This window comes from Cygnus atratus, chromosome 9 (genome assembly GCF_013377495.2).
Source record: "Cygnus atratus isolate AKBS03 ecotype Queensland, Australia chromosome 9, CAtr_DNAZoo_HiC_assembly, whole genome shotgun sequence".
Lineage (NCBI taxonomy): Eukaryota > Metazoa > Chordata > Aves > Anseriformes > Anatidae > Cygnus > Cygnus atratus.
In genome coordinates this window covers 10,289,125-10,316,728 of record NC_066370.1, presented here as the reverse complement: position 1 = coordinate 10,316,728, position 27,604 = coordinate 10,289,125, and the positions used below count along the sequence as shown (strand labels likewise).

General features: G+C 55.5%; 1 protein-coding gene across 2 annotated transcripts in view; it reads right to left on the bottom strand.

Annotated features, from left to right (window-relative positions):
- The window catches only part of EPHB1 (EPH receptor B1), a 52,122-nt gene extending 34,843 nt beyond the window's left edge, over positions 1-17,279 (bottom strand). For both annotated transcript variants that reach the window (XR_004778312.2, XM_035544986.2), the window contains exon 1: positions 17,196-17,279. Coding sequence is in view for 1 of the 2 variants with exons in the window: in XM_035544986.2 (XP_035400879.1) it covers positions 17,196-17,253 (58 nt within the window). In the remaining variant the exon portion in view is untranslated. The remainder of the gene's footprint in view (positions 1-17,195) is intronic.
- Between the last annotated feature and the right edge of the window lie 10,325 nt (positions 17,280-27,604).

The following is a 27,604-nucleotide window of genomic DNA, read 5'->3' as shown; positions in this document are numbered from 1 at the left end:
CTGTCCCTGGGCACCACCGCAAGGAGCCTGGCTCCATCCTCCCGATACAAGACGTGCCCGGGGGGCTCCAGGCACTGCCCAGGGGGGAGCTCACTGCGTGGGCATGGAGAGGTGCCCACCGGCCAGGACTTGAGCCTCCAGTCAGGGCTGAAGCCCTCGTTGTGGAGAAGCTGAGCTTTGTTGCGGAGAGCCAAGCTCTCTTCGAGTGAAGAATCTTCAGCTGTATACAGTAGATTTTCTTTAATGGACACATTACTTTAAACTAAGCCTCCACCATCTGTTCCAGTCCCTAATTATCAATACAAAAACAAACGTCTACTCACAATTACACTCGTAACGAGTAAAGATGCCAGCAATTAGCATGCAGGAACATCCTCGCTGCGTGGCAGCGGGTCCATCTGCGGCAACACCGGCGCGGTCCCAGGTCCTGGACACCCTCGGCAGAGCCGTGAGCGGTGGCACCAGCGCCCAGGCGGTGCTGTGGTGGGGCTGGGGGGAGCTGACGGGTGGCTGGCATTGTCTGAGCAGCTGGGGAGTGAGAAATTTGGGGGTGGGAGTAGGGAGCAGCTGGATGCGCTGCAGAGCGCTTCCCTCCCTGCTGCACGCTTCAGCGGGTGCCTGGGGACACGGTCCTGCTCCCAGAGCGAACAAGAAGCAGCAGAAAGAGGGAACAACAGGAAAATAAAGCCAAGAAGCTTTACTGCAAAGACCAGCACGAACCAACGCTGACAGAGACGATGCCGTGGCTGCGAGCTCAGCCAGGCTGCGTCATGGCTTTCATCGCTGCTCCCAACCTGGATTAAGCCTCTTAATGTCGGTGGGAAAGAAGCCCCGCAGGTGGCAGGGGAAGTGCTTGAATTTAATTCTTGCCATTCCTCATGTACAAAGAGAGCTGGGGCTCCAGCCCACACCAGAAGGTCACCCGAATAATTTTGGGTCACTCCCCACACCCATGGCAGCCCCTGCTTTGGGCCATGATGCTCCAAGGGCGCAACCCCCGCGCTGCCAGCCGGCTTCCCTCTGCAAGGTTTCCACGTGTCCCGGGCTTCCAACAAGTCAGAAAAAGCAAAGTAGGAGCAAGCCAGACGTGCGAGCTGCTGGGCACGTCTGACCCACAACATCTCAGATTCAGGAGCACTTCCCCTTTTTAATGATGGTGCCAGAGAGGTGGGCAGGGGAAGAGCGGGATCGCCCTCTCCCACCGGAGAAGCACCGCTCCTCTCCACCATTCCCTAAGAGCCCCAGCTTCCGAAAGAGCCGCCTGCAGTATCTATACACTTTCAATCAAAAATATTACAGCAACAACTAATTATGTCCCATCATTCCCATGGCTCTCTGCCTTTAATGGTACATTTTGCTGCTACAGAATTACAGTGAAACTGCTCTGGAAGTGCATAACGAGCTATCCCCATCAATCTCCCGCAGATTCATTATGAAGGATTATCCCCAGAATAACAAACCAAGTTCAGATCGCAGAGGACGCACTAAACAACAAAACAAGTCAGAAGCCTTCTCTGCCCATCATTTTGAACGGGAACACCAGCGCCTCGGGGTCTTTGTGATGAACCCGTCGGAGAGGAGCAGCTCCATGAAGCCGTCTCGGCTATGCCACCACTACCAGCCCATGTGGGCTGACCTGGAGCAGCTAAAAACCAAAACTTGTGTTGGAAAATGGATTTGCACATACATCAGCTGAGCGCAAAGGTGCTGTGTGTCACTTCGTGATGAGCTGCACCAAGCTCTGCCCCAGCCCTCCCCAGGATCCCCACCGAGGGCATGGACGTCAGCATGCAAGGAGGACGCGTTGCAGTGGGGCACGCGACAACTTAACGAAGCTCAGGCTTGGGGGCTTTGCTCAGCAACTATAAAACAACTTTATCAATAAGCTGTGCCTGCTGTGACAGCGGGATGGAATGCCCTAATTACAAGAAGGAAAGGCTACCTGTATCAGGATGTGTCACACTGGAACATGCTGGTTGATGCAGCTGAGAGTGCCCGAGGAAACACCCGCCCACGACTCCGGAAGCGCAGGTGTACGTGCGCGCACTGCCAACCCACGAGAGTGGGGCACAGCAAAGCAGACAAGAAGCCCTCCACGAAGCTCCACCAATGCCTAGCACATGCTGAACGAGCCAGTAGTTTAGGCAGCAGCGCAAAGGTTCCCCACCACGAGCAAGTCCCCTTTGCCAACTCTGAACCTCCCTCGGACAGCCGCAGGAGGGGCTGCCGACGCAGCAAGACGTTACCGCAGCTGCACACGGGAGCGACCACTGACTTGGTGACACCGTGAACGCTCTCAGCGTCACTTTCCCCAGTGGTAGGGGGCTTTTCTCCCCTCTTGATCCTTTTCATGCTCTTCAAACCTAGGGAAATAATGGTGGGGCAGAAGGAGGCATGGGTCTTGCACAGGCAGCAGTGCCCCGCACGCACCTCTGCGTGGTTTTCGTGCTCCAAAGGGGCCTGACCCCACGCGAGCACGCGGTGCTGGGCCAGCTCAGCCGCGGCCGTACAAGCCATTTATCATAATCCCACTGAGGAGAGATACAGTAAATCAAAGAGACAACCTGCCGGCAAATAAATTGCAGGGGGGGGGGAGAAGGAGAAAGAAACAGAGAGAAAAAGGGGAGAGAACTGCAGAGGGAGAGATAAGAGAGAGGGAAGGAAACTGCAGAAAATTACAAAAAAGCACACATCACGGGGAAAAAGGACAAAGGGGACCAAAGCAAATACAAAGATAAAAGAAATAAGATAGTGCTTTCAATACCTTGTTTTCCAAATTATAAGCCTATTCGATAAAATTTGGGAACAAGTTTTAATCCGCTGAGCTCATACAAGGCAGCAGCCCCGGAGGTTCTCAGGACAGCGTGTTACAGGCAGCCCAGCGCTCCCCGGCGCCAGGAGCTCAGCTGCCCCCACGGCGACAAAGCGGCAAAGCAGCTTCCCGGGGCCGTGCTACTCACAGTCACACACAGGCCACAGACGCACAAAGTGCCCGCGCTATAGTCCACGCCATGGGACCACGTGGCAGCATTTACAGATCAGCACAGACGCATTTAGCAACCCAAAAAGCATCCCAGGCTGAGACAGGGCTTTAAGGAACACCGCGGGCCACCAGGACAGAGCCGGGAGTCCCGGGAGCTCGGCTCTGCCTCCGCTCCAGCGCCGGAGGAGCGATTCAGGGCCGCAAAATGACAAGGCTATCTTTCGGGAGAACATCTTCCAGAACTATGTCACTATGCATTTAAATCCTCATCTTTGCTTTCTCGAGGCTGGGTTGCCAACAAGCATCACTGAACTCCGCAGTCTGCCCCCAAAATCACCACATGTCACGCTTGGCAGCCTCCCCTTCCAGCCTCCGGGAGGGGAGGAAAGAGGAACTCGGCCGCCCAGGGATGGGCAGAGGCTTCCAATAAACCCAAAAGCTGTGGGACCACTCGATACCAGTGGCACCCTCCCATCTGAGGTCCAGCTAAACGGTGTGGGAGGGTCTGGCTTGCCTAAAGGACTTTTCTTCGTGGAGAAGTGAAATCCTTCGGGGGAGCTTTGCAGAAGACGTCCCGTAGGAAACACAGCTGGGAGGTGAGTGGCGCTCGGTGACTCGCTGCTCCAGCTTCCAGCACAGCTTTGGGACACACGTGGCCCTGCCCTAGCAGGGGTCCCCATGCCACCAGCCGCAGTGCTCAAGCCTGAGCTGAGCCCAATCTCTTCTCCACCCGCACCACTGCCACCCAGGGGCATGCTCCCAAGCAGACACGGCTGACAGTCAGCAGCCCAAGGGCACACATGAACTGGCCTCCCTGCCTGCCTGAAATCCTTTGCTGGCCCCTCGGGTGGAAGATATCAAGCTGCTGCTTTTCTCTGGTTTTAGATAAAACCAGCAACAGAGGTTGCTGCGGTCTGGTCAACAGCAGCAGGCAGCTGTGGGCAAAGCAGGGCCATCATCAGGGACGCACCACTCCGAACACACAGCCTACAGCTCCTCCGTCTCCTCCCTGGGCAGGGCTGGTCGAGTGCTTTCCAAGCACAGGAGTCACAGAGGTTTGATCCCGAACTCGACAAGTTTATGTTTTCTGCTCCCCAAAAGCGAGGTACCAGCTTCGGCTGCCCACACATGCTCCAGCCAGCTTGAAGGGAAGCAAGCGAGCCCACCCAGAGCAGGACCGGGAGCGCTTGGGAAGAGCGGGACTGACCTTTGTCCAGCCGGTGAGAAGGCAAGGAACGCCAACAGGGGGGAAAAAAAACAGGAGCATGGCTTGAGATTTCACACACAAGGGTGGTGGAAGCTTAATGGGCCCAGTGGACACGGTCTCCTAATCAACTGGGATTCCCTTGGAAATGGCAGCCCACAAACGCGGTCAGTCAGCTGAGAAGACAGAGCAGCCATAAACGTCAGCAGCATCCGCAACTACACTTGTTAGGATAATTTAAAAGGACATGCAGTCTTCATGCCTCGATGGGCACCCACGGGATCGCAGAGGGATTCCCCCAGCAGCTGGGGTCTGCTCACGTGTGGAACGGCATCGGTCCTGCCTACAACAACCTCAACAGCCACGAGCACAAAGGCACTGGTGCAATAAACTTTGCTGAACTAATGCACCAAACCTGTCCCCCTTTCCCTGCCACTCTCCTTCCCCAGAAGACTTATTTCGCCTTACTCCAGGATAGCACTACCTATGAGGGAAGCTCTCAGGATCAAAACATTTATCCTGCATTTCCCTACACGCCGCCGCAGAGATTCGGGATGAGTCACTGTCTTGGCCTATGTTCTCCAGAAAAGCTACAAGCTTGCTACAGAAACATGCAGCTCCGAGCCCTAAGTCTGAAATGCCAGCCGTGCTGTCAAGGAGCCCTCACTACAAGAGATGCACCTGGCATCGTCCAGCTCCTATTTACTAGATCTTAGTTTAAAATGTCAGAGGGATTCTGCATGAGCTACGAACACAACGGGCCGCTCAAATGGCAAACAAGCGCCGTTCGCTGGCTCTCGGGTCACTGAGCAGCTTCCCTTCGCCCAGCCCCACCTCCTCCCGAATTAAGGATGCAGCCAGGACCATGGCATTTCCTCCAGACATCACAATTTGGGGGAAAAGCCATCCACCAGAGTCACCAGAGCCCTGACCTATACATCCTGCACGGGGAAGGAGCCAGCGGTGCTTCCCGCAGCCGGACTCACCCCGCGCTGGTTAACGCAGCATCCAACACGCACCCACACGCTGCAGCCCTCGGGAGCGCCGGCCGCCTGCTTTCACAGCTGCTGAACAGCAGCAACAGCAGCGTTCAGGTCCGACACCATCCCCACACCACATTACAACCAGCTTGAGGATGGAGGAGGGGGAAAATCTCGCACCGGGTGCTTGTTCTGCTTCCCCCAGCCGCTGGAGCCCCAGGGTGCACACGGAGCCCATTCAAAATCCACATTTCTGCAGGTTTTTTTTTTTTTTTTCCTCCAGATCTCTTCAAAACAGCACCTGGCTGTGCCCCACATCCTCTCCTGAAACATTTTACTATCAATTTGAGCGGTCTCTAGGTACACGCGTACGCGACAGCTGGTCTGTGGAGTAAATAACAAAGTTAGTTTGCCAAGATTTCCAGACGCACCCCGGTGCTGCTGCTGCCCCGTGCCGGCTCTGCCAGGCCGGGGAGGCACGCTAGGAGCCACACACGCCGGTGCTGCCTGTGGCCAAACCTTCCTGGGGCAGGAATCGCACCTCGGAGGGGCCCCGGCTGCAATTCCCGGCCCCACAAACACAATTCCCGGCCCCACAAAACCCAGCTGGGGCACGCTTATGGGCGGAGGGAGAAACGCTCTCCCGGTGTCTCTGGGGGTCGGGGGCTCTGTAGCAGAAAAACAAGCTGTGGGACAGCGCTGGCTCGTTGATTAACGGGGCGTGCGGCCTGCGTTTGCTGGTCCTGCTGTAAAAGCAGAGGAGAGTGGGGACGGAAGAGGAGCACAGGGGCAGAGACAGGGGAAGCACAAATAAGAAGAAAAAGCCATCGGCGCAGGGCATTATATTGCAATCAAATCCACATACATTCCAGCAGGAGGGAGAAAAACTTCAGCTGCAAGGCTGCTGGTGCTGAGCGTTACACAGCACGGACTGCCGGCCCCAGGGAGGAGGAGAGGAGGAGGAGGAAGCTGAAGGAGGCACTGCTTGGCTCCCGGCCGGCCGCGCACGCTCCTGCCTCCAGCCCAGCCGCCTGCACGAGCGCAAGCTGGGAAAAGGCTGGAGCGGAGCAGGCGGGAGGAGAGCCATCTGCGCGCCGGGAGCCGCGCCAAGGCGCGCTGGGGGATGGATTTTCCACGCACCACCCCCCTTTTCCCGTGCTAGGTCGGCCTCCTCTCCTCCCGCACGGCCGCCGTCACCAGCGGCCAACACCTCGCCGAAACGCTTCGGCAGGAAACGGCGCGGCCACAAAGCAGAGCTTCCCCGCGCGGCATTTCCACACCGCACTTCTGGGCTGGGTGTGGAAGCCACCACCAGAGGGGCATCCCCACATTCTCCCAAACCGAGGTCATCGTCCCCCCAGTGCGATGGGGACGGTCCCAACGGGAAGGTCACGGGCGCCAGCATCCGCAGGGCTTCCCCATCCAGGAGGGGCAGGAAGCAGCTCCCGCTGCGGTCACGGGGCCGCTGCCTCCGCTTGGGCTTGAATCCCGCTGGATCCTGGTGACACCACAGCTGAACGTGGGCGGACGGGCCTCCCTTCGCACAAAGAGCCCATGGGAAACTCGCTGCCCAAGTCCTGCAGCCCTCCTGCAACCTGAAAATCCACCACGCGCGAGAGCAGCTCGGCTCCGCTCCACGCAACGCTAACACCGCTCATTTTTAACGCGGCGCCAGCTGATGATAAACTTCCCCGTAAGCTCATCTCCATACCACCTCTTCTCCTGATGACACTGACCCATCCTCCCTGATTGTGGTTTCCTCGCTGAAATAAATCACCCTAAGTGCACATTGTGCTCCGGGCCTCATTACTGTTCATCACCGCCTGCACGACGGAGCTGTCACATCCCGGCGGGTTCTGTCACCTGGGCAACCCGGGCAGGATGCGGGACGGGGAGACGTGTTGTGGAAGCCCCTGGGAGGACCAGTGTGACCAGAAGCCACTGCCACGCACAGGCAAGCAGGAGACGGGATCATAACACATGAGCACCCAAAAGATGGAAGCCCCAAAGCAGAATGATTTAGCACCACGGCATGCAGCACAGGCGATGGCAAACGCGCCCTGATGGCCAGGAGAGCTGTCCCACAGCGAGAGCTTTCGCCGGGCTGAAACCTCCTCCAGGAGGGTGGCAGAACCCCTCTGCGCCCCTATTTAGGGCGGATTGCACGGGAACGCCGAAGGGAGGACGGAGGCAGGGCTGGGCGCTTCCCAAACCTTTCCCAGCCGCGCGTCCCGCCTCCGGCTCCTCCTCGCACGCAGGCGTTCAGACCCCACTAGGTCACCCCAGATCAATCCAAACAGCGTTGCGACCGTACTTCAAGCAGTAAATGAAAAGCTCTGTGCCAAACCCCCGCCAAGACTGCTCGAGCGATAACAATGCAGAGGCATTGTTTGCCTGTCACATTGCTTTCAAAAGCCAAACACTCAAAAAGAGAGAGGGAGCAATTAAAGCTGCCGCTAATCTTATAGCGCCCGCATCAAAAACCTGCCCGCTGTTCCAGCCGAGCAGGCGGCGGTGGGACCAGCATCTCGTAGCTGGGACGTGACGGGCAGGAGATGCTCACCAGGGAACAGCAGCACCAGAGCACCGTGACCGCATCCCTGCGCCTCGTCGTGGCTGGGAAGAGCGGCTCTTCCTGACACCTGGGGCTGCGCAGAGGTGGAGGTTTCCAGGAGAACAGCTCACAGCAGCTACTTACACCCACGAGCGTGGTCAAGTAGAGGAGGCGCCGCCATCGCCTTCCACACGATGGACGTACCAGCTCTTCCCACGGACGTACCAGCTCTTCCCACCATCCAGGCCTCGCACAAATGCCCCTTCCGCGCCGGTGTTGGCAGAACCGGCGTTTCTGATCCAACGCCTCAGCCCTGGTGGTGGCCACGATGCTGGTGGGTTCTGCCGGCACCAGGCGAGCTTCTGCCCCCCTGCCCTGCGTGCCGGGGAGCTCCGCGCTCCCTCAGGCGGACGGAGGACAGGCGACGACGGACACATGGACGCGGCGCGTTCGCACGCGCAGGCACTGGCCGGGGGGGACCGCGTTTCAGAAATAACACAGGCACGCACACAAAAGAGCGCAAGCCATTAATCTAGGCGAACCAAAGGAAATGAAATCATTATGTCTGCAGCTACAGCATCCAGAAGAACAAATTTCCTGCCTGGATAATAAATGGATTCTTTTGTTTCATGTTGGCCCCGGCCACGTGACTGTCTTGGCCTATTCCTCATCCAAAACATCTTGCTGTATAAATACCCAGACGGGCTTGGATTTCAGCTGCTAAAAATATGTTTTAATTATAATAATATATAATAATAATAATAACACAAAAAGCTACACGGTCCCCAGCCCCTTTCCTCTTAAACAACCTCTGAAGGCTTTCCAGAGCACAAGCAAGGAAACAAAAAGACCAAAGTTACCAATCACAGCTGCAACTGCTAAAAAAAAAAGCAGACACAAGGCAGACAAATGACAGCCCCAGGTTGATGCCTGCGATAAATAACCCCTGCCAGAAAAAGAACCGAGGTGTGCACACGGCATTTGAAGCCCCTGTGAGCATCTCATGGTGCAGGACCAAACCCCGCAGGTGATGGGGATTTTGCCTGAGCCACAAGCAGCGCCTTGCAGGTGGCTTTCTGGCACCGTGAGGGCAGGGTATTTTACATTTTTAATCCGAAAGGGAAGGTGAATTCTGATCCTTACAGCTGGCTGCAGGAAGAGCTCTGGGCATCTCCAGGGATGCAGGCTGCTAGGAGAGCTGCGTGCATGACTGGTTTCAGCCATCCCTTTAACCCGCAGCTCCACCAGACCATTCAATTAAAACCATTTGTGCACCTAACTCCGTATTTCAGTTTTGCTTTATGAAAGCAGAGCAAACATTGAAACAAGTTTCAAAACAAAAGAGCATTTGGAATCCAAGCTTGAGAGCGCCTTGTTGCAAAAAGCCTGAATTGCTGAGGTGTTACAAAGAGAGCTCCAGGCACCGAGACGAGCCAGTGAGCTCCACCGAGCCAGCAGCGGGCTCCACACGTCCCGACCAAGCCCCGCTCCCAAGATAAAGTGGCCAGAAGAGCCGTCCCCCACAGCCCCAGGAAGGTCCCCGAGCACACACAGCTGCCTCCCCCTTTGATTCTGGATGCTCACCAGGAACTGAGCACACCAACGCCCCGTGGGATGAAATCCCTACGTGGAAAGGCAGACTGTAAGCCTGCTTTGTGCATCACGCTAGCAGAAGCCTTACTTCTTTTCCCTTTGTGGGTCATCTTTAATTTCAATTATATTTGGGATGCTGTGGGAAGTGTCCAAGCATCGCTGCTGCCTCATTTCAATTGCTCATCATTGCTGTTTCTTCAAGGAGGGGAAAGAGAGTCATTGGAAACTAAATATTTACACACCCACGTACACTAATCCCAGCAGATCCAAGGGTGGGAAGCTTATTTAAAAAAACATCCCTAATTACTTTCCCATTTTAAAGGGAATAATCTGGCAATTAGCTAGAAAGCTTTACATCTGTAATCACATATTTCCTAACAAGGAATAACCTGAGCCAGACCTCCATCCCTACGGTGGCATCCAGGCGCTCGCTGCCCAGCGGGATGATGGCCACTGGGGACAGGGACACCAAATGGGCACCGAGGGGTTGCCAGCCGCTGGATCACATCCCAGGGAAGCCTCCTTGCTGAAGGACTGGAGACTTTCGGGTAGCTGAGAGTTTGACTTAAGGTTCTATCAGCCTATCATTTAGGAAGATAAAACTGCGTTCACTCTGCCGAAGCAAACTATTAAAAGTGGAGGATGTTATCTCAGGTAATAAAGAGCAAGACCTGAGGACCAGCCTGGGAATTCAAGTTTACAACTTGTATCAACTTCATATGCTGTAAAACTTCACCTGGTTTATAAGTTTCTCACCAACTTCATAAAAGATGTTTTATTATTATTGTTTTCTGACTCTCCTGCCTTAATAAAATGCCTCTCCTACTCTGTGTGGGTGTTACATTATAAACATTTGCACTTTGATTCATTCAAGACTTAAGGAAGCTTTCAAGGTAACCTATTAGGAATACTTAAAGTGTTTCAAAGGCATCACAGTTTCCCTGAAAATTTCAATACTTTAAATAAATAAATAAAAACACACTTTTGCAGTAAACTACCTCCAAAATCCACCAGGCTGGTGATTCAAGCTACAGCATATGGAAGCGACCAAGCCAGCCCGGTTGAGCACATCCCTGTCACGTTTGGTATGGGGTCATCGGAATTGCTGACACAGGTAGGTTGACACCACAGCCGGACTGGAGATGGGGCAGGAAGCCCTCCAGGAAACAACGTCTCCCTACCACAACCAGAATCCTGTACAAAAAAGGGATATGGCTTGAAAAAGAAAAAACACCACACAAAGCACCCTTGCTCCTTCCACGCTTCACAGCAGCATCATTGCTTGTATCATCTATACACGCTTAAGGAAGAATTGATGAAAATTTTGGTCACGCTTTGTGAACAGCTCACCACTACCACCTGGAGCACGTCCACCCCCAGTTCTGGGGCTGCTGGTGCAGCATCGTGAGGCGGCCCCAAACACCATGGTGCTCCGGAGATCCCCGCTCCATCACAGCGGCCCCGTGCCCGAGAGCAGCCGGGCTGGCTGAGGAGCAGCAGCTGCTCCCTACCAGGAGGCATCAAAGCCCCGCAGCACAGCTGCTGCTTAATGCGGGATCAAGGACGCGGCCCAGGGAGACGCAAGATGCTCCTCAGCGGCAGCTGGACCAGAAGCAAGCAGATGAGTGTAAAAGCACGGGTTTTCTGTCCCCATTCACACACACACAGGGGCTGGTCAGCCCCATGCACCAGGTCCAGCCCCGATATGTCACTCCTCCGTGCCGGACAGGGCTCACAAAGGCAGAGCAGGAGGGTGCCCACAGTTGTGTCCTCCTCAAAGCAGCCCTTTTCCTCCAGCCTCTGCCGAAGGCTATTGAAGTTAATGAGTGCTTTTTTGTAGCCTCCAGCAGGCTGGAGAGCAAGCCTTTCAGCTCAGCAGCCTCCTGCCTTGGTAATAACCCAGGTGTGGTGCATGGAGGGATAATAAAAGCCAATTTTTAGACAGAGATAGAATATGACTAGCTTGTGATCCTGCAGATTCCGCCAGCCAGCACCCACCAAAGCTAGAGGACCAAGTCTGCCAGAGAAGACAACTCTCTCCTGGACACAGGAGGTTGTGCCAGCCACCGTGCATCGAGTTAGCTCTGCAAGAGTGACCTCGCTGCATGTCACAGCTTCTCTGCTGAAAGCTTGAAGGGCTCAGAAGACTTAGATCCAATCCACACGAACAACTTCATCTCAAGTGGAAAGGCTTGGACAGCAAAGGCCATGCATCTCAGAACCACAGAATCATCCAGGTCAGAAAAGACCTTCAAGATCACCGAGGCCAACCATCAGCCTGACCTGCCAGGTCCCATCACTAAACCACATCCAACTATCTCATAAATACCTCTGGGGTGGAGACTGTCACTTCCCTGGGCAGCCCATTCCAATGCCTGACTGCCCCTTCCATGAAGAAATTCTTCCTCATATCTAATCTAAACCTCCCCGGCGTAATCTCCAGAGAGTTTACTCACCTGCATGAAGCTTATGGACAGCTTCACCAGGCCTGTGGGGTTTTGCTCAGGGGACACCGTGGCTCTGTAGTCCAAGGCTGCCTGCAGCCCATTATTCCCAGCACTGGATGAAGGACACCAAGACCCCTGACACTTCAAAAATAATTAATGCAGGGGCAGAGCAGCCACACAGCCACAGCTCCTCCGAGCTGCTGCACACCATGGGAGAGCAAAACACACACAGCACCGGGGGTATACAGCATGAGGCAGTTCGAGTGCAGAGGTCTTCTAATGCTTGGAAACATTGCATGAAGTACTTCTGGCAATACAGCCAGCTGTTCTGGTAATCTTGAAAAGCTAAGTTTTGTTCATTTCAAACACATTTGTTTCAAATTAAAAGCACAGCTGATGCCTCACAGAACTCTCTGGAAATATCCCATTGCTCCTTCGTCCATATGCCCGACTTCCAGCACTTCCTCCTCTGCTTCAGACTTACAGAACTGAAGCCATTGCTTCAAGTTTGCCTGATCTCCTCCAGCTCCAAGAGACACTCCCGAGGTTAGACAGCAATGCGAGGTGGATTTAGGGAACCTCCTGGACTTAAGAGCACAGGTCTTATTGTGAGGCCAAGGGCATCAGAAGCCCACTTCCCCAACGGCTGTCTCTAGGACACCAGGGCTCAAGTCCCTCCACAGGCACGTGGCTGTCCTCCAGCACCAGATACCAGGAGGACTTCCCAAGAGTCCAGCTCCTCCAAATTGCTCAGCCTCTCACCTGGCCCAAGATATGAATAGCAGTTCTGGTTAGAAAGAGAAAATTAAAAATTAAAAATAAAAAATGCCCAGCAACCTCCTGTGGCCAAACTGGCAGGACCCTGCACCTCTTCCTTTTCCATCCCACCTCAAGTCCAGCACTCCCTTTTCAACTTTTCTGCTGGCTCCTTATTTGCCTGAGGAAGATGTAATTCACACCCTCCCAGCTCCTCTGTGGTGATTTAACTTCTTTTGAACAAAAAGCAATTATCCCCACATCAACAGGATCCTCACAAGGATGTTAATGAGTCGGTTCAGCCCCTGTGGCTAGGCCTTGGCTGAAGCAAGTGGAGGCCTCCAGTAATCAAAGCCCTGCATCTGACTGCAAAATAAAAATAAAATACTAAAAAACTCTATAAAACTTCAGTCCTCACCATTCCCCATCCCAATGCCTCCACCTGAGGTGCAGGATTTGGCACCAACAGGAAGGGGGCTGACACAAAACGTGTTTCTGGCAGAGGGGCGTGACTCACGCGTGGAGGCCCAAGTAAGGAAATAAACAGAAACAGAGCTGGATACAGACACCAAAACCTCAAAGCAACCCAAGGAAGAGTTGGTTGGGTTTGAGTAACCAAAACCTGGGTGTCTGGGACGTCAGCGGTTTGGTTTTGACAGGAACAGGACTCCATAACTGGGAGAAAGCAGGAGTGCAATATTAAACAATTCAAGTTGTGACAAAGCCCCCACCTCAGATGCAAGGAAATTGCCTGAAAGCGAGGATTTCCGCAGCCTCTTGCCTATTCCCAGCAACCACTTTGCCTCGCTGCAACATAAATTATAGCTTAATCAGTTCTGAATACCAGCGATGCTGCCTGGATGCCTCCCCAGATATTAAACGCTTCTTTCACTGCGCTAACAAGCACATACCTGAGGCCTTCCTAGTCCCTAATTACTCAGCATAGTTATTTCCAAATCAAAATATATAAGTAAATAAATAAAAAACCTTAATACTTTTTCCCCCCTCTACTTCGCAAAGCCCTTGAAAGGAATCTGCCTGCTTATTAACGAATACAAGCAAGTCACAATTGTTATCCGAAACCATTCTCTTGGATGGACAGAGCTTGCCATCGCCTCTCACCCGCCCCGAAGACATGCAGGGATGCCAGAGGGAGCATCCCCCCAAGGAGCATCCCCGAATCCAGCCCTGCTCCTTCCCTTTAGGCTGAAGCTCAAAGCAGCAGTCCTGAAGCAATATGATCATAGAACCATCTAGGTTGGAAAAGACCTTCAAGATCATCAAATCCAACCATCAAGCGGACCTTCCAAGTCTCATTGCTCAAGCACATCCCTCAGGGCCACATCTGCACGTTGCACCCCCTGCCTCCAGGGATGGGGACTCCACCCCTTCCCCAAGAAGCCCATTCCAATGCTTGGACACCCTCTCCACGAAGGAATTCTTCCCCATATCCAATCCAAACCTTCCCTGCTCCTGCTGGAGTGGTGCTGGGGTGCAGGCCCCTTCCCTTTGAACCGTCATCTCCTCCGGCCCAGCAGCAACTCATTACAGGCAGGCCGCGGTAACAGCAATTAGGTCACACCGGGCTGCAGGTTTAGTGGGCAAAACTATAATTATTTAGAAACATCGAGTTTAAATGCCAAAGAGCCTTAATGAAATCGAGCTAATTAACCAATTTCGACTGAATAACTGATTAGTTAAAAAGAAAAATAAAATCAATGATCATAGACAACAGCTTTTTTTTTTTTTTTTTAACTGGTTGTTTTCTCACAACAACTCTCAGTTGCACAAAAGGAGACCAACAATCCCTGCTAACCAAATATTATTGTAATTAAATATTCAACAGGAAGGCTCTTCAATTATTCAGAGGAGGGACGACACTCGCTATAAGCGGGCTGGGTTTCTCCCTCTGGACCTGGCCGGGGATGCTCACAGGGCACGGCTGCCACCCATCCTGCGGAGCAGGGACCACGCTCTGACTGCCAGGCCAGCGGGTGCCAGGTTTTGCGAGGTTTTCTGGGGTCAGTGGTATTCCCCCAGCAAAGGGCTGGGAGGAAAAGCAGACACACACACCCCGACACACATGGTTATAATTCACTAAGCGGCATTACTGTAGGAAATTACAGTTCAGCTTTTTCAGCAAAGGGTACAGGGATATTTAGATTCACTGTAAGGAAACTGCAGAATCTTTCAGGCCATTTATCACAGCTCTATGAGTCCCAACTTCCACTGAAATGAAACAATAATAAATATTGAGCAGAGCGAGTTAATCTTCGCTGAACGCACTTTAATAATTCAAAAGTTACGAGAAATAAATAGATAAAGCGCAGGGCTTTTGGCTTTTACAAATGCACATCCCATTTTTCTCACCATTTCTCATCATGCAACTTGCTGGAAAAACGCCTGGTGACAGAAAACACCCCAAAAAACACGCCATGGCTGGCAGCCACAGCTCCACAGGCACTCCAGTTCCTACAGCACAAGGTCCCTGCATTAGCCCCGCCGCACAGGCTCTGGGTTTCCAGCGCCGCAGCCCAGAACGTGCCACTCCACACCGCAGCAAACATCCCAGCTTAACGTTTTCCTTGTGCAAGTATTCATGCGTGTAAAGCTCGATGGCTTGAATATTTGCAGAAAGCAAGCAAGGTTAAATTTCAAATCCTAATGAATACTTGGGGAAAACACTCCCCCCCCCCCCCAAACTATTTACTCAGCCTCGCCGCGCTGTTAAGTGACCACTCTGCCGCTGCATGTGTTTAGAGAGGACGGAGCGCTGCAGCATCCTCCTGAGGGCACCCCACGAGTCCGCAGCTCCTGAGTTCAGCTGGGTACCAACTGCAGCGCAGGCAGAAACAGCGTAGCCCAGACCTCACATCCTCCGCACCTGCCCTTCTACAGCTCCTCCATGGCCTTTCTTTGCATGAGCTGCTCCAAGAGCATCTTCAGCGGCACAGAAATACCAGTGACGGCAGCCCAGCTCACAGGCTTTCCCCCTCCAGCGCTGCTTTTCTGATCTTTCCATCACTACCGGCACTTGTTTTCACCTCTAACAGGCCACCAGAGCACTGTAAGTTATTCAACTTTCAGCATGCTGCGCTGCATTCAGGGAAATTGAAATTCAAAGCCTTAATTAAGGCAAGAAAAAAAAAAGACCTGCATCTTAAGGAAAAAAAGCAAGATGAAATTCAGCCGCAGGAGCAGTGCCAGCGAGACGGGTTTGCTGTGCGCCCGGCGCGTTTGGTGGGAAGTGACGGAGGGCCGCCAAAACTTCGTCCTCCCATCGCCTACATCCCCGAGTCTCGAAGCACGCGGGAAACAGGAAGGCAACCGAGACGAGGAATAATGAGTCAGTGATACCAGCAATTAGTCAAAAAAAGCAGCACAGGCATCTGCGGGCGAGGGCCCGTTTCCCATGACTTAACAAAACGCTCTCCCTCCAGGCTGATGAGATCTGGGCTCACTCGTCATGCCAGCACTCCGGTTCTTCCCCTTAGGTTTCCTTTTTCCAGATTGTGCAAAAAATAAATAAATAAAGGGATGGCTACGGGCTGGCACAGAAGACCAGGGCTTGCAACATCTCGAGACTTAGCTCTGGCTCTGCTCTGGGCACAGCAGCAGGAACAGCCCCCGTGGAGGTGGCTCTCGCCCTGCTCACCGCGGCAGTGTTAGGTGGAAGCAGGGGAAACCCAACTGACGCGAGCACCAGATGTGCATGCCCCGAGCCGAGGAGGGGAGGATGCCCACGGGGCTCACAGGCTGCAGGAACCAGCTCCGGCACATCAACCCGGCACCAAACCCTTGTCCCCGGTCCTCTCCGGGCAGGCAGGCAGGCAGCAGATAAGTGCACGGAGCAGCCAAAGCAGAGCTACGCCAGCTCTCCGGGCTCGCTCCGTGCACAAGGAAGCCGACAGGCAGGCGAGCAGGTAGGCAGACGAACCAGGGCCGGCTCTGTCTCTCGGCTGACCTGCCGACACCCCAAAACTCCTGCAGCCGCAGAGTTACGAGGCGTGCCGCCAGCCTGCCACGCTCCGGGCGATCGCAGCGGGTTCAGCTGACGCCCAGCACGCCGGCGCTCCCCGAGCGAGAGCGGGGCACGGAGAGGCAGAGCGCTGGCTCCTGGCATCGCTTCGCTCCCGGGAGCACCTGAAACGCGAAGGGGGAGCAGCCGGGCGCCCGGCGGAACGTGGGCGGCGAAGCCACGCGTGGCAAAGCGCTGCCACGCTGCGAGGATGCTCGGGCACAAGCGGGCGAGCCGGGCGCCGCCAGCCCGCAAGGTGCACGGAGGGCAAGCTGCTGGCAGCGCCGGGGGCACGTCCCAGGGCCGGGTAACGAGGCTCGGGAGGCAGGGACCGAGCGCGGCCGCCCTGCCGCTGCCGGGCTGCGCTCCGCGGGACCCGCGGCGCTCCTCAACAGGTTACGGGGGGCACGGCGCGGCGCGGCGGGCGGCTCGTCCCCCCCGGGACGGCCAGAAGCCGGGGGGGCTTCCTCAGTGCTTTTTTTTTTTCCCCGCACCGAGCACGGCGACGGCGGGGAGGGGGCTCAGCGCCGAGCATCCCGGTGGCTGCTCCCCGGCTACTGGGGGAAAGCGGGCACCGGAGCTTCCCCGCCACCACCCCCCGCCGGCAACGGGACAGCGGCCGCCCCGACCCCCGTCCCCCCGCGTCGCCCCCAGCCTCACCTTCCACGGCGGCCGCGGCGGCGGCCAGGCAGAGCAGCGCCACCAGACCCGCAGCCATCGCCCCCCCGGGCCGGCGTCCCCCGCCGCTCCGCCTCGGCCTTCCGCGGGCACCGCGCGGGGCTCCGCAGGCGTCGGGCGCCGCCGGCGGCGGGCGGGCATGGGCGGCGGGAGGCAGCCGGGCCGAGCCGAGCCGAGCCGGGCCGCGCCGGTCCGGGCCGGGCCGGGCCGCGCCGAGCCGAGCCGCGGGACCGCGCCGCCCGCCCGGCTCACATCGCAGCCGCGAGTGGGACGCGCGGCCACGCCGCCGCCGCACGCCCCCGCCGCCCGCCCGCCGGCCACGCCCCCGCCGCCCGCCCGCCAATCGCCGCGCCCCGCCCGCCGCCCGCCGGCCACGCCCCCGCCGCGGCCGTCCGAAGGCCGAGGGCGCCCCCCGGCGGTCGGAGGCGGGGCCGCGGGCGGGGAGGGAGGGAGTGACGGCGGCGCCGCGTCACGGGGCGGGGGGGGGGGGGCGTGACGTCACGAGCGGGGGCGTGACGTCGCGAGACGGGCGTGACGTCACTGGGTGTGACGTCACTTTCGGGGAGTGCGCGGTACTGGAGGCGGCCCCAACCCACGCCGGGACAGGCGGATGTACAGAGCGCGGGGGGAGGAGGTGGGAGAGGGTGCGAGGCACGGGGACGCCTGGGGGAGCGTGGGGAGGGGAGGGGACACGGGGAGGTGCGGGGCAGTCATGGGGAGACACCGGGTAGCCACGGGGAAGACACAGGGAGCCATGGGGAAGTCATGGGGGAGACGTGAGACAGCCGTGGGGAGCCATGAGGAAGCCCCGGGGAAGCCCCGACGTAGCCCTGGGGGAGCCCTGAGGAGCCGTGCCTTCTCCTTCCCGGCCGCCCGGCAGCTCCGTGGGGTAGGGCAGACCGGCCCCGGCTCCCTTCCCGGTAAGTCCCGTTGTTTCCCCGTTCTGGAGTTCGTCTCTGGGCACCGACCGAGACAGACGGAGCCCTGGGCAGCTGGGCGCATCGCTGGGCTCACCCCGGGGGCTGTGCACGATGCCCCTGCCCACCTGCCAAGCAGGCACGAGGCCGGCTGATGTGTCTTCCCCAGGCAAGAGCTGGTGGCATTCAAAGAAAGCACAAACAGCAGAATCCTGGCTGGTTCTGAGCCAAGCCTGGCGAGCTGAGAGCCCGAGGGCATTAAAGCCAGGCACAGCCCAGGTATGTGACCGTCCCCTCCCTGCAGATAGTGGGTGCCACCGCCCTGCGGCACCGCTGCCCCGTCCCGCACCCTGGTCATGCACCTCAGTATTTCCTGGTGCGGCCACACGCATCTCCAGTGCTTGCGGCAGCAGAAAAAAAGAAAAAAAAAAAAAACCAACAACTTGCCCTGTGCGTTGGTACCACGCCTGGCCAGGTAAGCCAACCTTCCCCGCAAAGGCACTGTCACTTGGGTTCACGGTGCAAAGATCAGCCCGGTGTCAGTGCGTGCTGCTCCTGCTTCCTCCTCCGGCCATACGCTGTCCCGTTCCGCACACAGCAAGGTCTCCTTCGCACCCAACCTGCATGGGGAACATCAGGAGCTTCTGCTCCACCTGGGCAAGGAGGTAACGGCGAGCAGGGCGGGCATGGCAGGCTGCCAAAAAAATCCCCGTTTTGAAGAGCTTTTCCCCTTTGCCGCTCTGGATGGTGTCTGAATGCCGGTTTAGCAGCTTCAGGGCAGGACAGCGGTCTTGGTTTGCTGTCAGCAACAAACTCACTCAGGGCAGAAAAGCACTCTGCGTCTGAGGCAGAGTACTTTTTCCCGAAGCATTAATCTGGGGGCACCAGCACCGCGTAATTTGTTACTGGTGGCAGATTTCTGCATGGCTTCATTTCCTTAAAAGCACGGGAATTAATCAGGTGCTAATGGCAGCACAGGGCTTGCACCACGCGGGCAGGCACCCCATGAGCAGGAGCCGGTGCTCCCCGCAGCCCCGCGGATTAATGGACGGGTTTTGCACCACTGAGCGCCTGCCCCTCTGCATGCAGGTGCAGGAAACAAATTCGCCTTGTTTGAGCAATGTATGGCAGCATCGAATCGTTTGCCTGCGTTACTAAGAAACTGAGTTGTTGAGCATTGCCTTTCCCGACTAATTGATGCCCTCGGTGATTGCTGCCGGGGAGGAAGCACGGCGGGCAGCGAGGCGACCCCGTGCACCGCAGCCCTCCGGGGGCAGGTCGGCCACAACAACATGCCCAGGGGTTTGCTCCATCCATCAGCAGGCACTGGCATGGGGCCGGCCTTTCGTAGTATCCCCCCGTTAATTATTTCCTGGGGTGTTTCAAAATATGTATTTTTTATCCATATGCATTTCGTATATGCGTGTATCAGATTTGGGGCTGGGAAGGGGGGAGAGGGGCAGGCTCAGGAAATCAGGGGATGGGGGAAACGCAGCTCTGAGCCCAGCCCCAAGGTCCCGGACAAGCCCCTTCGCCCTGCAGGACACGGGCAGCAGCTCGAGGGGCTTCTCTGGGGTGTGGGAAATTCTCCAGTTTTGTACTTTGTAATGGGCCTTGTACAGAAGGCCATGATCACAGGTCATTTTCTGTCATCAAGCCTCTGCTGAAGCAGGTTAGAAACAACTTGAGCCTCCAAGTCACCGCTGATAACTACTGGCAGTGAATTTCCAGGCTCGGGGCTTGCAGCATTAACATTTAAAAATCACGAGACCCCCAAATACCATGACACCAAGTCTCGTGACCTTTAAGTCAAATGGGTTTAGGTTTCTTTTTCTTTGACTTTCAGTGTCCAAACCGTAAAGGTGATGTATCCAAGCTCACCTCAGTCCAAAAGCACTAGGAGCCCATTTCTCAACTAAAACCTGAGCTGGTGGCTCATTAACTGGTGCAGGGAGCAAGGGGAAGGGGATTGCTTCGCAAACGTGACCCCGCTCATTTTCACATCGCCTCCTGGAGGGAAGGAAAATGATCAAGTGGGGACACGTGGAGATCAGCACAAGGTCACAGCCAGTCAAGGTGCCCAGGGCTTGGTCAGCCAGAGAGCATCCCATTCAGCTATCACAACTTATTTTTAAGTGGTTCTTTTCAATGCTGATGTGTTGCAGCGACCTTGGGCTTTAAGTCTGTTCGTGAAAGCCTTTGAATCTCGGTTGGAGTTAACGTCGGCTTATGCTGGCCAGAGCCAGCACTGAGCAGGTCCCCAAAGTTTGTCCGGGCAGCCTCACAAAGGAAAGCTCTCGGCAGAGCTAGGAACAGCCTTACGCTTTTTATAAGTTAAAAGAAACAAGAGGACTAAAGCTCAAAGACAGAACATTAGAAAATTTCCTAACAGACAGCCCCAAGCCCAGCCGCGTGCTGCACTGAGCCCCTCAGTGCACCATACCCACACAGTCCCCATTCCATCCTTTTGCCAAGTTTCCACCTTTGATAGCACGTTTTCCTGAAAAAATCAAAAACGATTTGAGAGAAAACCTTGCATCAGCCTGCATTAATTTGCTCGGCTGAAATCAAACTGTGGAGTCAGGTATTTGATGACTAAGGCACAGCACCGAATGAAAGCCCTTTCCTGCCTTTTTTCTGCATCGCCAAGGTGTGAGTTTTAGATAAAAGTCACGTTTCTGACCGAGGCGTTGGCTGCCCGACCCCCTGCCTCGCCCTCCCTACGCTTCCCACAGCACAGGGCTGGGCACAGGGCCGGGGCAGACAGGAGAGGGACGGGGCACCGGGAGCTTCATCCTCAGCAACCCGCTCGGCCATCCCGCCCCGGCACAGCTGAGCGAAACCCAACCGTCCCGCCCGCTCTATTTGTACACGCAGATAAATATACATAAGGCAGAGCTGAAAAGACAGAGTCAGCGCCTCTCCGAAGCCCTTCAGATCCTGTTACTGCCAGATCCCCAGCACTCTGCGGCACGCACGCTCTTTGCAACAGCCATCAGCCTGGCACGGTGCGGAGCAGATGGTCATGATGACTTGGCCGGGGGATGCTGTCAGCCCCCAGCTCCTCGCCTCACATGATTTTGCCGTGCCACCTGGGCAGGGCACCACGCCAGGGGGGCGAAGGCAGCGCTCCCTGCCTCGCAGCAGGGTCCTGAGCAGGTCACCAGCCTGCCCTGGGCACCGCCGGCGGCTCACGGTGCCCCTGCCTGCCACGCGTGGTGGTGATCCCTCTTCAGCACAGGCACCAGGCTGGGGGACGTGGGCAGTCACCAGCAGGGAGAGCAAAGCTGAAGGCAAAGGGACCAGAGCCACCAGCAGGACCTCGTGCAAATAGCCCGAAGCCTCGTTATCACCAAATAATTACCTGTTCTTCTGGTGGTTGCTGATGCAGCCTTGTTTTGCCCTGCTGCCCACAGGTCTCGGGGAGCATCCATTGCTGCTGTTTGTCCCTAAACAGGGGGGGATGAGGCACAGGGGGCAGAAGGCGGCAGAGTGGAGCCAAGGGCAGCACGTCTGTGCCCAGACAGTCCTCCTGCAGCTGGTGGGCACTGGGAAGGAGAATGACCCATGGTCCCTGCGGGGTTGGGGTGGGAGAGCGGAGTCTTGCAAAGAGCCCCAGGGAAGAGACCAGCCATGGGCAGCCCAGTTACTGCAGCATTCATGTGAAGAGCTGCGAGCACGAGCAAGCCCTAAGCACTCTTCTCGCAGCTTCAGAGGGGAGCCAGCGCACATCCATAAAGAGAAAGGCAGCGCAGTGGCTGGGTGAGCGGCCCCAACTTCCTGGCACTCGGGGAATCTTCCTAGATCACGTTACGTTCATGTGTCCTTGGCTCGTCTCTGTACAGTTGAAAAACACTGTAAGGGGAGCCAGCTAATTGAGACAGTTGGTCTTGCAGAGCAAAACCCAGGGAAAAGATTCCTTCCCGTTACACTTGATTGCAGACTTGTTGCTTTCACCCAGCCATCCCATTGCTGGCCGCTGCAGCAGCGCTGGGTGCTCACAGTGCGCAGCAGTGCTCATGGCACGACCTGCTCCGTGGTAGTGCAGGGCATGAAGGGCCTCTGGTCCACAGCGGGGATGTTCCTAGGCACTGCCACGACACAAATAAATAACGATAATAATACTCGGGGGGTCGGTAGCATGCCCTGTCATCTGAGCCAGTGCTGATGGAAAGAGCACGGAGCTGGCTGCCGAAGTGCTGCGAGCGATTTGAATCCACTGACATTTGGCCACCAATTGGGACAGGCTAGCAGCGGCTTCGGAACGGAGCGCAAAGCTTTCCAACAAGCCAGCGAGCTGTCAGCGTGCTGGCACGTGCGCCCACGGCACCCCAGAGTGCTGGGGCAGATGAGCTCCAGACTCAGGGTGCTCAACACCCTTGGGTGCAGCCGCCCTTACCATGCCAGCTTCAGGAGCACTTATCAAAACCAATACTTCTAGGGCAATGAAGACACTTGAACAGGGACCGCTCCTCATTTTCCGCAGCTGTACAGTGCCATGGGGTTGGGTCTGGTTGGGTCTTCCTTTCCTTGGGAACCCTAAGGTGGATGGGGACGCGGGTCGGGAGAGCAAGAGGTGCCCTCCTGGGCCACAAGGTGACGGCTGTGTTGTCCTTGCAGGCTGTGCCGCTGCTGCTGGAATGAAGGGGAAGACAAATCCACCGACCTCAGTAAGTCACCTGCGGGAGCTGCGCTGGCAGGAGGTGGGGAGGTGCTGGCACAAAGCGTGAACCTCAGGCACAGCACCAGTGCACGGAGCACACTGCCATCCCTCTTCTGCTCCGGGGTGCTCAGGAAAAAGGAAATCACTTTCGCTGATCTCACTGAAGGGGAGAGGATAAACTCCAAAAGAAATTGTACCAGGGAGCAATACAGGACTGACCCAGCATTGCCTCCCCAGTCCTGTAGTTTCCAAGAAAATTACAGAAACAGTGTACTAATAAATAGCATAAACAATGAGGAAGGGCTTTTGACTGGAACCAATGCCATGGTACCAAAAAGTGCTGCCACCTGCATGCAGTGCAACACTGCAATCTGAATTTGCTCTCCTCTTCACCTCTCTGAAAAGGTGTAGATACTTTATAGGATGCAACAAAATATTTCTGGGAAAAAAAAAAAAAAAAGACAACACTTGCCGGCCAACGCTCCTTTCCCACTGACTTTGGGTGTGCTGAACCCAGGCTCGTCCACTCTCGCCCTTAAACACGAGGCATGCATTTGGTGGGAGCAGCGGGGGCAGGACAGGGCTTCAGCAGCACGGGCACCCTCCCACTGTTCTGGGCAAGGAGAAGCAGAGCTGAGCACAGCCCCGGGGGCTGCAGCCCTCCTGCTCAGGCTCTGCCCCAGAAGCAGAGCCCATCACGCGCCCAGCAGAAAAGCTGCATGAGCAGCACCGTCCTTGCCACCATCTCAATGACACAAATAATGTGCAGCAGAGCTGGCAGGGGACAAATGGTAAATCTCCAGCTAAGAACAATGATAATGAAAGTACAGAAGTGAAAATTCATTACCTGAGTCCACTTGGGAGATGTCCTGAGGGACCCTCTCAGGCTTTCTGGGTTGCTTTAACCCTCTGGGTCTGGCTCCAATACTTGCTCTGATGCGCTGGCGTTGGCTGTGCTTTCTTCCCTTTTTTTGCCACTTCTTTGTCACAAATCTGTCTGCTCCTCACAGCAAGGTGCTGTGCACCTCACCAGGCCCATCTCATCATGCTGATCAATGAATGCTCAGCATCCCCAAACTATGCAAGCAGAAGGAAAAACCTAGTGTGATTTTGGACCAGCAGCTCCAGGAAATAGCCTAACAATGTCTCCTCCTATTTCCAACAGCCCAGGTGGAGGTGAGACCAGCAACAGGACAACCCCAGCAGCCCAGTCCCACAGGTAAGCTCATTCCGTCCCAAACAGAAAAGTCTCCCCTGAGCACTTTTTGTCCCCCGGAGCACAGAGGACACACTTCAGCACTGCCAGTGTTGCTTAGGCTGCCCCAGCATCCTGCCAGCTCTCTGAAAAGTTAGAGATGCCCATCAGAGGCAGCCCATCAGGCCCATCTCCCACCACCTTTTGGAAGGGTGATGGGAACCAGGAGGGTTCCACTTCCTCCTGGTGCTGGCAGAGCAACGTGCCAGTGCAGAAGCCTGCTGGCTTCGACCTAGGGGTCTGGCCAAGCATCTCTTCGGAGGCAGCAGCAAAGTTACCTTCTGGTTCTTGGCCACAATTTGAGTGTACGTGTGGAGGGAAGTCCTGCCTCCCCTGGGGCACGTGCTTCCTGCCAGCTTTCTGTCATGCACTGAGGGGGGCATGAGGCTTCCTTTGCATCAGCCCTGGTCCTGGAGGACTCTTATGTAGGGAAATGAGGCCTGACCCACCCTAATTAACTTTACCCGCCTCCTGTTGGCTTTGTGGCAGCTCATTCAGTCCTGACAAGCACTAGGCTCTTACCTCAGGGGCACTTGGGATTGTGTTTGGTAGGCGCGGTTCAGAGAAGGGCCCACTGAAACACCGGGATGACTCCGAACGCAGGCGTCTCAGCACAGCTGCGCTGCTTGGCCCCTGCTGCCGACACCGCTGGTGTCCCACCAGCAGCAGACATGCACAGACCATCTCAAACACAAGAGACAGTTTCCTTGGCAGTTTCCCTAAGTCACCAGTATACTGCTTCTGTTGCCACCTTTGTCATCGGATCATCCCATAGCTTATTCCAGGACTATGCTGTAGAGCATCCAGCTCTTCCCATGGCATCCTGGACTCTTGGGTTGGGAAGAATAAGCCCAATGAGAACTTTCGTGATCTTGCCTCTAAATGACCATTTGGATCCTTTAGCTCTAGCTCCAGGTGACCATGACCAGGCAGCGTGCCCATCTGCAGACAGTGTTTCCGAGGAACCCAGTGTTCCCAGTGCCCAGCCCCACTCTTATGGTGTCTCAGGAAGGATGGTTCGGTCACCCCAGGCTCATTGTCACTCCAGGAGAGTCCATTACTACCACATCCACTTTCACAGAAACATCAGTAATGAGTTGCATGTATTTTTTTCCAAATATGTTTTCCAGTTGTTTGTCATCTGGTAGAAATTGATAGAAAATACCAGGGTAATTGGGCAGAGGAGATAATTCATGTGTGCTACAGCTCAGCATGAAAAAGGAGGTTGTTCATCACTGCAGCAGAGAGATGTTGATAAAACACAAAAGATGATGCTTGGTCTAGCAAAGTACCTTCTGTGTCTCCCAGGAAGTGACATGCTGCCTATTTAATTAGAAAGGTCAAGGCTCTCTCCTGAATAAACCAGAAATAGCCTTCTGGGGAAAAAGAATAATAATAATAATAATAATAATAAACCTGCCTGGGTATTATGGAGGATGTTAGGAAAAAATTAGCTATAAAATCTCCACCAGACAAGAGCCACAGTTTCTGAGAAGGGAGTGTTGAGAAAACCATTCTGCTCAGGGGGAGAGTCCCCCTTCACGTTTAATGCTACTAATGTAAGCAGATATTCCGAGCTTTTTCCCCCTTTCTTCACCTATGTCTCTTAAAACATATGTAACCACATCGCCTACCTCGGGTGTACCTTGAGCCATATGTTAACCCAGCTTGTCCAGGGGCAATGTTAAATCAGTGGTTAGCAATAAAGCATGTGGCCCCATGGCATGGCTGATGCATAATTCAGGTTACCAGGACACCTCGAGGTGCAATCCCCAAGTCCCAAATGGGGATTAAAGGACAGACTGCCTCAGAAAGGCTGAACGGGCCATTTCGGGAGCTGGTCCCATGGTGACTGGGAGGGGAAAAAACCTCTCGAGGGACCAGCAGTGGCCAGGAGAGCTCGCTGGCCTCCACGTGATGTCAGATGGATGGGGTCCATCACAGGTCCTCCGTCTGCCCTCAAAGGAGGAGTTGTTTGGAGATTTTAAGGGGATCAGTGCTTTAATGATGGTCCTCAGCCCAGCCAGGATCGCTCTGCCCCTCTAGAAAAGCCAGCAACAAAAAGCAAGCTGAGCAGCACACTGAAGGTCAGCAGATCCATGCTCTGACACAAGGCAGCACAGCTCCCAGTGCTGCAAGATGTTCTGCTCACAGCCCTTCAGCAGCTCCGTGTGCCCTGCTCTTGCTCAGACAGAGCAGCATCCAGCTGCCGCAGCGTGAGGAGAGGGGAAGCCACCTGCAGAAGGGACCCAAAATGTCAAGGCTGGGGATGGCAAGGTGAGGGAACACAGCCACACTTACAGGTCTCTGCCACAGAACACAAATGCTGGTATTTTTTGCTTGTTTAAAAAAGAAAGAAAAAAAAAATAACAGCCTTAGGTTAGCTCATGTGCTGGTGCCTCCCTGTGCTGGGGACAAGGGCAGGGTGTCCGTGCAGTGCCACATGTCCCACTGGAGGGAGATGGACTATGCTGTGCCATAGCAATAGCCTGGGACCAACCTGTCTTGGCTTTTATGGACCAGCAACACCATCCGAGATGCCTCCTGCTACCAGAAGCACATGTTCTCTCACATGTTCTCACACTGAGAAAGGAGGCAAGTAGACCCTAGGTCCAAAGCATCATCCCCGTGGTGTTTCTTCCTTGGGGGCTGTGGCACCCGCTTCACATCTGCGCACACCACCCAGCCTCATCATCCTGCTGTGACCTAAATTCATCCTGACCCCCCTCAATGGGACCCTCCCAGCCACTCGTTAGCCTCCTGTCTGTGTGGATACCAGGAAACCGAGCACGGGGGTTTATGGTTCAGTGGAAAGTTCTGCTGCTGTCTTAAATCATAAAGCACAGCTGCTGACACAGCAGAAGCTGCAAAGCGAACAGAGCATTTGTGCAATCTGTGGTTTGGAGGCCGCCGGGAGGAGAATAAGCACAGTGTCTTGCAGCTCTGTTGGAGGGAGAAGGAAAGGACAGGCCAGAAGAGTAGATTAAAACTCATCAGAATGCCACTGTAACACCCGGTGCAACACAAACACAGCCTGGCGCTTCAAAGTTAGCCCACAATTGAGAGAAAATGGCAGCTGAGATTCAATGGCTGCAAATGCAAAGCAATGTGTGGGGAAAAACAAAAAACTAACAACAGACACCAAATATATATGCACACGCACAGACTAACGAGCTCTAAATGAGCTATTCTGAGCTGGGAGATGGATCTTGGGCATCTTTGTGGAGAGGGCTGTGCAAACACCGCCTTGGTGGTGCCTTGCACACTTTGCTTTCTTCTCATGCCAGCCTCGGGCCTCTGCCAGAGGCCTCTGTGAGGGACCAGGCCCGACCTAGAGGCCCTTTGGGGCTGGCCCACCACAGTTGCCCTACCCCTGCCGGGGGGCCTCACGTCCCCAGGCTTCACATGGAGCTGGTGACGGCCGAGGGGACGCAGTGCCTGGGGGCAGCCCACTCCCAGGGGTGAGCAGGCCAAGCTCCTCCGGAGACCATGCCCCGAGCAGAAGGGCCACCCTCACGCTTCTTCTGGCCATGGTCATCTGCAGTGGCCTCTGTTA